The sequence below is a fragment of the Oncorhynchus nerka genome, linkage group LG25 (genome assembly GCF_034236695.1).
Source record: "Oncorhynchus nerka isolate Pitt River linkage group LG25, Oner_Uvic_2.0, whole genome shotgun sequence".
NCBI lineage: Eukaryota > Metazoa > Chordata > Actinopteri > Salmoniformes > Salmonidae > Oncorhynchus > Oncorhynchus nerka.
Genome location: NC_088420.1, coordinates 30063634 through 30075732, shown reverse-complemented (window position 1 = coordinate 30075732; position 12099 = coordinate 30063634). Strand labels below are relative to the sequence as shown.

General features: G+C 42.5%; 1 protein-coding gene across 1 annotated transcript; it reads right to left on the bottom strand.

Moving 5' to 3' along the window:
• Positions 1–275: 275 nt before the first annotated feature.
• Positions 276–6419, bottom strand: LOC115108899 (cerebellin-1). The gene is made up of 3 exons (XM_029633461.2): positions 5749–6419; positions 4921–5040; positions 276–1545 (listed from the first exon to the last, which is right to left on the bottom strand). The coding sequence occupies exons 1-3, from the start codon at positions 5998–6000 to the stop codon at positions 1348–1350; spliced, it is 570 nt and encodes a 189-aa protein (XP_029489321.1). The 5' UTR covers positions 6001–6419; the 3' UTR covers positions 276–1347.
• Between the last annotated feature and the right edge of the window lie 5680 nt (positions 6420–12099).

Below are 12099 nucleotides of genomic sequence, written 5' to 3'. Positions count from 1 at the left end.
AATCTCTCTCTCTACAACAGATCTTGGGCCAGGCAGGCAGCACAACGTCACTGGGAACAACACACACCGCCATACACACATAAAGAACATCAACGTAGTTCTTTGGTTCTCAAGAACACGCACACAAACGCACACACATTACATCTTGATCATCACTTACTCCAGCCAAATTTGTGGAATTCATTGGAAGATGGGGAGATGGATAGAGAGACGGTCATATATGTTATGCCAACTAGGTTTCAGCAAATTAATCGAGAGTTTCGGATTAGGTTTAAGAAAAATAAAAGTACCACGTATATTTTATTGGATAAATGCAAATAAAAAACAATAGATAAATTGATTGATTGGTAAATAAAAGGGAGGATTTCTCTCTTCTAAATATTGACATGTATTTTACAGTTAATAATCAGAATAAAATTCCTTTATAGTTTTTCTGGTATAGTTTCAGTTTAGCCACATTTTGACCGAAACAAGAACAAGAAGCATCAGTAGTTAAGGGCAGCCTCATAATCCACACACAATCACTAAGTTTTAACATTAAAATACGGAAACACAGATATTCAACCAGATTCTGTTAATCACATATTATATCATATAGAAACTTTCAGATTTTATATATGTCCAGTATACAGCAAGAGTCTTTAGAGTTTCAGCAATCATCCAATCATGACAAAGCAATCATGACAAACCAATCCTTACTGGGTGGAGAAGGCTAGAAAGAAGAGCAGCAGAGGGAGGATAAAAGAACAGGAGAGGAGTAAAGGACAGAAGGAGTATTGAACAGGGGATCAATAAACATAATGAAATGGGGTGGGGAGTGAGGAGGACTTGATGGTACAGTACTGTATCTGTCTGGACTTGAAATGACAGAAGTGGATGGGATGGAGAAAATGTATTGTACACAGACATAAAACAAATAAAAATGGAGTCACAGAAAATGGATGGGGATGGATGGCCATACAGAATGTGGAAACATGGTCGATGCAGCTCTCTGACACTGTAGGTAATATAGACACATTCCTCAAAGCAGATGCAGAAAGAGATGAAGCGGGGGAAGGGGTGGACTTGGCCTCTAGGTTTTACTCTCTTTCATGTTTTTAAATGATAGTATTTCTGAGGATAAAAAAGTTTTGGCTGTCCAGAGCTGTAGTCAGGCAGCGGAGTGAGTGAGTGTGTTGGAGAGCCTTCCCAACTAATTATACCCTACTCATCTCTTTAACTTCCTCTCCCATATCTTTTTCTCTCCTCTTCTCCCTCTTTCTATATCTTTCATTCTCTCTCTCTCTCTGTCTCCAGTCTCCCAAGCAGCCGAGCTCAGAAGAATTAGTCCCTCCAGTCTCCTCTCTTCTACATGGGGAAGACCAGGAACCCAGAGAATGTGGAGTACTTCCAGCCCCCCATGAGGTTTCCTCTCTCTAGTTTGAGGTAAGCTCGGTCCCCCTTCTCCATTTGGATCAGCACTCCGTTACTGGCAGCCTCACGAGTTACATCCTGGTCCCCAGCGAAGGCCGATATCACAGGCCATCCATTATGCATCAGGCTTACCTACAGAAGAGGACATATACTACAGTTACAGATGGTTAAATACACCCACAGCTCCACACACACACACACACACACACACACACACACACACACACACACACACAATTCTAGAACACAGAGGACTCAGACATGAACATTACATAATTTCACTAATTCAGACTCATGCACGGTTCACCCTCCTTGTGCCGAGTTTAAGAGAGAAGAGTAAAAACACCCATTGACTGATACATGCCCTTAATATTCAAATAGACACCATCTAAATCATGAATAAGAGTGCATAAAAGAGATCAAAACACTCATCTTAGGCCTGAAAGATTAAGAGGTGCTAGGTTTTAGACTGAGATAGAGCAAGAGAGATGTCATCTAAGAGAGGCAGGACAGAGCAGCCTCTGTTCAGTGTGCTAAATGAGTCCACAGTGAGCAGGGAGGTGGACTGGAGGAAGCCCAAGCCTCTACATACATTACTCCCACCCAGCCAGGGCCCAGGGGAGACTCACTCAGCTCCCACCCAGCACCGTCCCACCCACACTGAGGAGGGGAGAGGGAACCTCGATCAGCTGGATGGTCAAACTGGGGGAAATCCCTCTTCTGTGGCAGTGATGTATGGAACTAATAAACTAGTGACAGAACAGTGGCAGGATGGTCCTGTTCTCAGCAGAGTAATGAGGGGGAGGCTAGGAAGAAGGGTGAGAGGGTGAGGAACACAGACCACGTGTACCAACTCACAGCCTGACTGAGCCCTGAGTTCAGTGTTCTCTGTGAGTCTCATAATCACCACCCCTTCCCCAAAAACACCACCACTCAATCACGCCAGCCACTGCAAATTACAGTGTAATGTGTAAATGGCATAATGGCTGGTGCATGGTGTCAGCGTTCCATTGAGCTGCTGAATTCATTAACGCGTAAGCACCCAATTAAGCCCAGAGAGAGAAGCTTTAGATATATATTTGGTGAGTGTGTTTCCGCCCACAGTTTAATGCTGCACTTAGCTGTAATGAAAAAGAAGACATTGTCCTCTCATGACACATAATTTCCTGTCCAAACAGACAGATGACAGCAGTGACGTGACAACAGACCACTTTCTCTCTACTCGGTGAAGGGAGACACAATGACTGGCCAGTGGACAGCAAGGATATATTTAGAAATGTCATTTTTTTGAGAGAAGTCATCTTTAAAAGTATGGTGCACTTAAAAAAGTTGTTTTTTTACTTGATCAAAGTTGCATAAGGGAGACTCATGGAGAAGAGTGCTATTTTTACAGCGGTTATGGTGGCTCATAATAAACACTCATGTGCTCACATGATTTCAATACCTTATGCAATCTTCACATCTGCTTCTCTTTTAAAGGGAAACTTCTACTTCATATTAATAATCTCCAGCATCAGCCCAACATCAACATATGTGAAAATGGCACGTTTCTATGTTTTGTAGTAAAAAAGATTGAGGAAGATAAGTGTTTCCAATGACATCATCGGTGTGCATCGTGTGAGTTTGACCAATTGTGAGTAGGCATTGCCTACCAATTGCCTACTAATTGTCTACTAATTTGTTGATGATGTCATGGAAACACTTATCTTCTTCTGCCTTTTTTTTACTACAAAACATAGAAACGTGCCATTTTCACAGATGTTGATGTTGGGGTTATGCTGGAGATGATTAATATAAAGTAGAAGAATTGTGAAATTTCCCTTTAATGCATGTGGAGGATGGTCTCAAGAGCCCCCATCCCGTATAGTGTGAGGTTCTGTAGCCTTCATATCTCACTGTCAGTTTGAATGGCTGTTTGCCTACTCTTACATAAATGAAATGAAGCTAGCCCTCTAAAGTCTGCAAGCACGAGCCAAGTACCTTTCAGACTGGGCTAGTAGAAAATGTGCCCAACTAGCACAGATTTTGGACCAAGGCTAGTAAAAACTGTGGTCTACATGCCCCTCTGGCCAGTGCCCAAAATCCTGAAATTCCATCACTAGTATAGGGACTCATACTAAACTACTGTTATTGATTAGTTGGGTAATAGATTTTTGCAGGGTTTAGTACTTTGTAGTTGGGGCTCATATGTAACACTCAATGACCATGGTGTATGCTTATGAGGAGGTGAGCTATTTATGGATGTTTCAAGATGGTAATGCCTGTATTCCCCCTTCAATAGCAAAACACTGGAGTTGTAAGACACTCCTGTGTCCACATCCTTCTAGAAAGAAACTGGAACGTTTTCAATCTCTATCTCAACCAATGTAAATCTATGTTTCTCTCTCTCGCTCTCTCTCTCTCTCTCTCTCTCTTCTTCCCTCCCTCTCTTCTTCCCTCCCTCTGTATCCACATGACAAACGGTTCTAAGGCAATCAAACAGTGTGAGTTTTTAACACAGCAGTTGTGGCTGTTGGACTAGTGAACTGAGCTGTGAATCGTCTCCTTTTTGTTATTTCATTGCCAGATATATGGAGGATGCTACATTTGTTATCTTAAAGTCATTATATCTTTTGTAACAAAATAATTAACAGTGAAATATGTTTTAGTGTACTGTAGTTAGTTGCATGAGTCAGGTGTCTGTAATTTGTACCTCTGTTTATGGTTAGTTGGACTCAACGACATAATGGATGAATATGGTTTTACATGGCTTTTCCTTTTCATTTTGCTTGCCTGGTTTGTTTTCAATTAATTAATTTAGCTTCCAATATGAGATGAATATGAGAATGTAATACTGTAGCCCTGTGGATTTCACTGCATATTTAGACCAGGGTTTAATTAGTGAAATATGCTATCTAATTAAGAGGGTCTGGTTTTAAAAGCCACGTAGTCTGTGTTAAATGTTATTTAAAGAGGGTTACATCTGATCAAGTGTATTCGCTTATTTAGCGCACCAAAGGATTAGGCTTCTCCATTTGTGGTTCTTGCATGGGGAACATGAGTTGTGAGTCGCTGCTCGATGGATTTGCGCGGCAAAATATGTGTATGTGAAGCTGTTTGGGTTTGGTCTATTTGGACCTGTTTAGACTTTTCACTTGCTGTCAAATGCAGACGCCAAGTTACGCAGCAGGACAGAGGGAGTTCTACGCTGCCGCTGTCCAAGGTCCAGAAACCGCACCCGCAGCTACTGTACTGGCTAACTGGCTGTTCCTGCGCCAAAATGGCTCTATACGCTTATCGATTAATTATGATGCAGTGGCTGACTTTCATCTGCAAACTACCATTTTCTCTGGGGAATGACATCTCACAAATCTACAAATTATTTCTAGGGGAATCGTTTTTGAATGTACTAGTGTATTCAACTTTTATGAGGTCTTACCAGCGGGTGTGCGTGCGTGACGCACACACACACACGCACGCACATATTAAATAAAGTATTCATTATTTGTAGGCTTACAGTGGACTGACCTGGATCGTTTGGCGATTATACACTTTCACCACGTGGAAATTAAAACTATAAATCCCTTTGCGCGGGGCGATGAAATTGCTCCTTTCCTCGTCGAAATTCTTACCAACGTTTACAAGTATCTGGGGAAGAGAGAAAGAATGTAAAAGGGGAAAAGACACACTAACATCAAAGACACTCGTCGTTGTCATAGTATAAATGCTTTATAATGTCTTTCAATTACACAGTTAAAAGGAAATCGCGCAATGCAGCCTGATATATTGTAGCTCAGATGGCATTTGACTATAACTTTGTTAGTTTCAAATTAAAACAATTACAGAAACCAAGTTAATCAATTTTGGAATGAATCCATCGATGAAGTTTTGAGGCTCAAATTACACATTTTGTGAGATCCAAATCCGCCCAAGCAGAAACATTTAATTTAATTGAATAGCCATTTGGCGGCGATTAACCTTTTGAGATATGGAGTAGCATGGATTAATACTTCACCCTCATGACATGGTATTACATTATTTGGAGAGATGTCAGACTTCATTTCATATCATCAAAAGGAACTTAAATATTCAAAGGCTGACTACTTTCAACTGTCTTTATCTATACATCTAATACATATATATATATATATATATATATATATATATATATATATATATATATATATATATATAAAACAGCAAACTTCCATTCTCCACCTCACGAATAGAATAGCCAGTTAGCTTTTTTTTAATAGATTTACAACAGTCATCCAATCCTCCTCCAGATACTCGCTCTCCATGACCAAGGTAGCCATACAGTATGATATAGCAGACAGACAGTTCAGTGAAAGTTACCTGGTCAAAGTAGATGACCATAGTCCGGTTACTCATCTCCGAGGGCTCGTGGTTTGTGTTTCTCACCGCGGAAAAAGCCACTTTGGCACTCCCGGAGCGCACCGATATCCCGAGCGCGGTCCCGGTGGGATCCGAAGTTGGGTTGGAATCGCAAACAACCAGACATTTCCCCTCGAGTACGATGGGTTCCGTCTCGTTTTGAGCGTTCACTAGAGTCACTAGCCACACCGCACCCAGTAGGAGCGTCAACATTACGGCAATTTCACTATGCACTTCGTGGCTGGATCCCGCACAAAGAAAGGTATAGTTTTCTGATAGATAATATAGTACTTCTTCTCTTCCGCAAAATTCAGCCTATTAAAATGACCAAATCTTTTTCGCTTCTTGAATTAAACCTCTTGTGTGTTTCTCTAAGTATTGGAAAAGGTCAAAGACAGGTTTGGTTTACCCGTTTATTTTTTATGTTTTAATGAAGAGTCCCCCTTTACCCAGTCGTTCCCACTGTTAACTTTTTCCCCCCTCTCGGCTCAAGCCTCCCCGCGCCTTCTTGTCACTCCGTAATCGAATAACCAGTCGAGAGCGGTACGAGGCCCTTGTCGAGTTGAAGCGCAGATGAATACATAGCGCGGGGTCTTCTTCTTGCGCGTTGAATTATTGATATGTGAGATATTAGAGCTGAAACACAAAGGCTCGGACGCGCAATTCTCCCGCCCGCTTCTTTTCAGAAGACTCCTCCCTCCGGGCCCCAATCACAGATGAACGTATCTCCAGATTTCCAATCGTTGCACTCGAGCCTGCCTCCCCACCATGTGACCGTGGCAGAGTAGTTTTCACGCTCCGGAGGTGTTTTACAGGTGGACTCGGCACGAGTAGACACCGGAGCGGATGACGCCCCAATGTTCGAGAGGAGAACCTACACGGACCACCAATTCTTTATCAGCATTACTTAGATTTTGGACGCTGTGAAGAATTGCCAACGAAGAAGGAATAATAACAGGACGAAAATCTAACATCTGGATTCAAAGAACCACGGCAGAGGCGCAATGCAAGTTTCTTACCCTCACGTGAACGCCTGAGTATTTTTTTTTAGGGATATCGATCATGCATGAAGAGAGATAAGATAGGACGTTCTGAAATGCTATATTGATCAAGAAATTGTACGACTCGTCAACGACAGAAGGGGTATTGCATTGATTATGAGAACGATTGAGGGACAATATAAAAATATAAACACAGCTGTAGATAAAACTCATAGGGAAAATAAACGATTTTATATTTTTCTCTACCTCTCATGGGGGTACCCCGCACAAGGGAAAAGCGAATGTTAAACCAGGGAAGATGACTTGGCTTATTGTATTGTTTCACGCGAGTCTTCGCCTGCAGTTTAAACATGATTACGGAATCAGCCTGGCGTCTTTCTGTTCTGTGTATGTAATGTTATGAAGGCTATCGTTGCATGCGGAGGGCCCTGTCCCAGTCGCATTTGACTAGGCTCGCTCTGTCTGCGCCAGCGCAATGGCTACATGATATTTAATAAATGAGATCACTTTGTTCCTTTTAGGTGGAGAGACAAACAAAACCACATGAAGAAAAAAATGAGTGAAATAACAACAACTAACATTTATTTACTACATAAGTAAAGCGACTAATATAACATGATGATATCAAACACCATTTTAATGAAAGTTTATATAGTGTTCTGATCGTATTAACATTGAGGAATGACTGAAAGTTGAATTGCGCTCTCCAAGGCACCAGTGAATGCTTTTCAGCACCAGAAAAAAGGACAGCTCCTGTCATGACAAGCAAACGAAAACATTGTGCAAGTCAGCCTACAATGCAATGAGTATCACTTAGATGAGATGCTGCACCATCGCACCAACACTGCCTGGTATGGCAACTGCTCGGCCTCTGACCGCAAGGCACTACAGAGGGTAATGCGAATGGCCCAGTACGTCACTGGGGCCAAGCTTCCTGCCATTCAGGACTTCTATACCAGGCGGTGTCAGAGGAAGGCCCTAAAAATTGTCAAAGACTCCAGCCACCCTATTCATAGACTGTTCTCACTGTTACCACACGGAAAGCGGTACCGGAGCGCCAAGTCTAGGTCCAAGAGGCTTCTAAACAGTTTCTACCCCAAGCCATAAGACTCCTGAACATCTAGTCAAATTAATATCCAGACTATTTGCATTGCCCACCCCCCTCTCCACCCCACTGCCACTATCTGTTGTAATCTATGCATGGTCACTTTAATTAACTCTACCTACATGTACATACTACCTCAACTAACCGGTGCCCCTGCACATTGACTCTGTACCGGCACTCCCCTGTATATATTGTTATTTTTTACTGTTGCTCTTTAATTACTTGTTACTTTTATCTCTTATTCTTGTCCGTATTTTTTGAAACGGCACTGTTGGTTAGGGGCTCGCATGTGACTAAAACAATTCAATTTTATTTGATTTGAGACAAGATTCTGTTGCCACATGACTCTGCTTCAGTAAAAGCACAAGTGGGAGTTTCAAAACCTCCAGCAGTTCTATTGAACTAACAAGCAAGGCGGTCACAGCTTGGACAAAAGGCATGTCAAAGTGAACACACATACCCTGAATGGAAATCTCTCCCAAAGCTCTATTTTTTCCAACATCCCATCCACTTATCATGTTCGATGTGTTAGTTTGAAGTTCTGCAATCTTGTGAGAGGATAATTGTCCCTTTCCTGCTTTGGGGATGCATAAAGGTATTGAGGCCAGGTGGAGAAGGTGGGAAGACTCAGGGAAAGTGTTAAGTATGAGCTGCAGTAGTTTATGTGTCGGGGGGCTAGGGTCAGTCTGTTATATCTGGACTATTTCTCCTGTCTTATCTGGTGTCCTGTGTGAATTTAAGTATGCTCTCTCTTATTCTCTCTTTCTCTCTTTCTTTCTTTCTCTGTCTCGGAGGACCTGAGCCCTAGGACCATGCCTCAGGACTACATGGCACGATGACTCCTTACTGTCCCCAGTCCACCTGGCCGTGCTGCTGCTCCAGTTTCAACTGTTCTGCCTGCGGCTATGGAACCCTGACCTGTTCACCGGATGTGCTACATGTCCCAGACCTGCTGTTTTCAACTCTCTAGAGACAGCAGGAGCGGTAGAGATACTCTCAATGATCGGCTATGAAAAGCCAACTGACATTTACTCCTGAGGTGCTGACTTGTTGCACCCTCGACAACTACTGTGATCATTATTATTTGACCATGCTGGTCATTTATGAACATTCGGACATCTTGGCCATGTTCTGTTATAATCTCCACCTGGCACAGCCAAAAGAGGACTGGCTCATATCCCCCTCATATCCTGATCCCTCTCTAGGTTTCTTCCTAGGTTTTGGCCTTTCTAGGGAGTTTTTCCTAGCCACTGTGCTTCTACACCTGCATTGCTTGCTGTTTGGGGTTTTAGGCTGGGTTTCTGTACAGCACTTTGATATATCAGCTGATGTAAGAAGGGCTATATAAATAAATTGGATTTGATTTGATCAGGAACATTTCACCAGAGAAATCTCATGCACTGTTTACTGCAAAACTAGACCCACCCACACAAATAAGCTCTTTTACAGACTGCAGTTTTCCATAATATGCATGCACGCACACACACACACACACACACACACACATACACGCAGTGAGACAGTGAGGCAGTGCATGTACCACCAAGGTGTATGGCATCAAATCAGCGTGCGAGATGGCGCTGTCGAGCAAGATTAAACATCATTGAGCAAGCAAACACTGAGTCAAGAGTGCAGAGGATGGTTCCCGAAAGCAGAGGATGAGTACCACGAGTGCACAGACCAGTAGAGAGCGTAGAATGTTGTCGAGCGAGCAGAGGATGGGTCCTGCAAGCACATAGGCAGATGATTGGTACAGCTCGCCTCAATCCGGCATATTATGTTATCACTTATTTGGCTAAATTATTATCCATAGTTGCCTCTTTTGATACAGCAGCAGTCTTTAAATGGACTGTTACCTTGAATGCAACACTAACATGTTAAAACGTGTCAACTCCAAATTAACTCTGTCTATGACATTTCCTGACATCATATTTTTACTGTCTCTCACTGCAGTTGTTTTCCCAGGAGACAGATCAGGGTGTGTGTAGAAAACATGTCTGACAAGGTCTCGTCTAGTTCATTGCCCTGGACCACTACACCTTTGAGGCAGAGGATGCCGAGTTTGGACCTGTGAGTCATCTTTGACCTTGACATAACTTTCTTCCAAGGATTTTGGGGTCATGGGTGTTCCCTAACTCATCTTGTTCCTTACACAAATCAGCAAATATGTTTCCCTCCACCTTTCACAGGGAAGTCCTGACCAAGGGTATCAAACTCCAATTTCTATGAACCTGTTGTGTTGGCGTAGTTACCGGACCTGTCACAACTTCCGCCGAAGTCGGCTCCTCCCCTTGTTCAGGCGACGTTCGGCGGTCAACATCACCGGCTTTCTAGCCATCGCCGCTCCATATTTCATGTATCCATTTGTTTTGTCTTGTTCCCTGCACACCTGGTTTTCATTCCCCAATCAATCTACATGTATTTATTCCTCTGTTCCCCATCATGTCTATGTGTAAGATTGTTTGTGTTATGTGTGTATTGTTGACGCGCCAGACTGACTTGTTTTTTCCGTGTTATTTTTATTGTTAAACATAATTCTTGTGACTGTTTTGCGTGTTTTGCACTTTTGCCTACATAAAGTGTCCGCCTGTTCACAAATCTCTGCTCTCCTGCACCTGACATCGCTACCAGTATGCACACATATGACAGGACCAGTGGGAGGAGGTGTCGATGACAGTGATGCCTCCCAGTGTGATCTTAACAAACAGCCGCTGTGCCAACACCATGCCTGATGATGACAACCAAATGATATTCTTCCACCCTGGATCACAGTAAACACACACCTAGTTTCTCTCTCTGTGTATGTCTGTTGTGTGTGAGGGAGTGAGTAATGCAAGTGTGTGCAAGTGTGTGTGTAGTATGCGATGTATGTTTTGTGTATATGATTCCACTCTGAGACTGTATACACCCTGTAATTATGCCTGTTTTTGTTTGCACACCCTTTTCTTGTGTGTGATTTAGTGTAGTGTTTTGTGACATCCATCTCTCTCTCGTCTGCTCAGATATCCCAAGACCAGCATTGAGGCAGGAATGGACTACACTGTTCGTCTGAGCTTGTCCCTCTACTCTGCACTTAGTGATGTCCAGTCCCCATACACACTCATCGACTTGGTTAGTTCCCAGAAGGGCTGAACGATATGGGGAAATAATTTAATTGAGATTTTTGTACCAAATATTGTGATTGCGATTTTACTTGTGATTACAGATCAAAACATTTTGTTCAACTGTTGGAATCATAGAAATGGAATGATTATTAAGATTTTATAGTTGGAATAGAGTGGGCACTTGGAATGCAGTTTTGTGACAAGGAATGAAAAAGTAAGGGAGGGGATGGTTGTGACAGAGTAGGAGCCAAAGTGTTGGTCAGTGTTTCCCATGGGACCCTAATTAGATTTAAATAGATGGGTACATTCAGACAAAAATTTTAGAATATTCTCTCTGATTAAGAACAAGATGTTGCACAAACAATGCTGATTTACTCCACCACTGTTAATGGCCTGTATTAGAGCAAACGTTTGGTTACAAGTTTTGTCCTATCTCTGTGGATTAGCTAGCTAGCGATTAGTATTAAGGGCTAACCCACATCTTTTAGGCACATTTTCTGCTTGTTAAAATCAACTAACTAGCATTCTTCCGAGAGCAAGTTACACAAACAAATAGTATAGTACAGAAAACATAGATTTATATTAAGAAGAAAAGTGGAAAGCTGCGTTGTTCTTGTTTGGAAAAATGTGTTGACTGCTTGCTGTTTGGTCAGTGCATGCAGAATGAATCTCAAGCACGAGGAAGTTCCTGCTTGAGTGACAGGGCCTGGTGTATGTGGGATTGGAAAGCGACCAATGGAGGAGAGACGGAGAGAGAACTCCGTCAACTCAAACAATAAATCAAAAGTTTAAAAAAAGGGCATTACAGATGGCTAAGTGGCGTTTCAAAATATGGCATCCTCTTGCGATATGGATATTGCAAATGCCAATATTGCAATTTTGAGTAGTCGTGCTGTTCTAGTTCACACACACACACACACACACTGTTAAACACTTAGACACAACTGAGACTTTTGTAGATATCATGCATTGTGCTGATTGTGCTGAATGTGCTGATGCCCCACTGTAAGAACCTGGAGATCTTCACTGGTTTTGAGGGAGGTGAAGTGGCCACCAACAGTGCCTGGGATACATTCCAGCATTACCGCTGTCTGGAGAACAA

Bases quoted from the DNA above. Each gene is read 5' to 3' on its own strand.
- LOC115108899 (XM_029633461.2), bottom strand. From the start codon at position 6,000: ATGTTGACGCTCCTACTGGGTGCGGTGTGGCTAGTGACTCTAGTGAAC. The intron at 5,041-5,748 runs GTAACTTTCACT...TCTCTTCCCCAG, and splicing joins TGGTCATCTACTTTGACCAG to ATACTTGTAAACGTTGGTAA. The intron at 1,546-4,920 runs GTCAGTCCACTG...CCTCTTCTGTAG, and splicing joins ATAATCGCCAAACGATCCAG to GTAAGCCTGATGCATAATGG.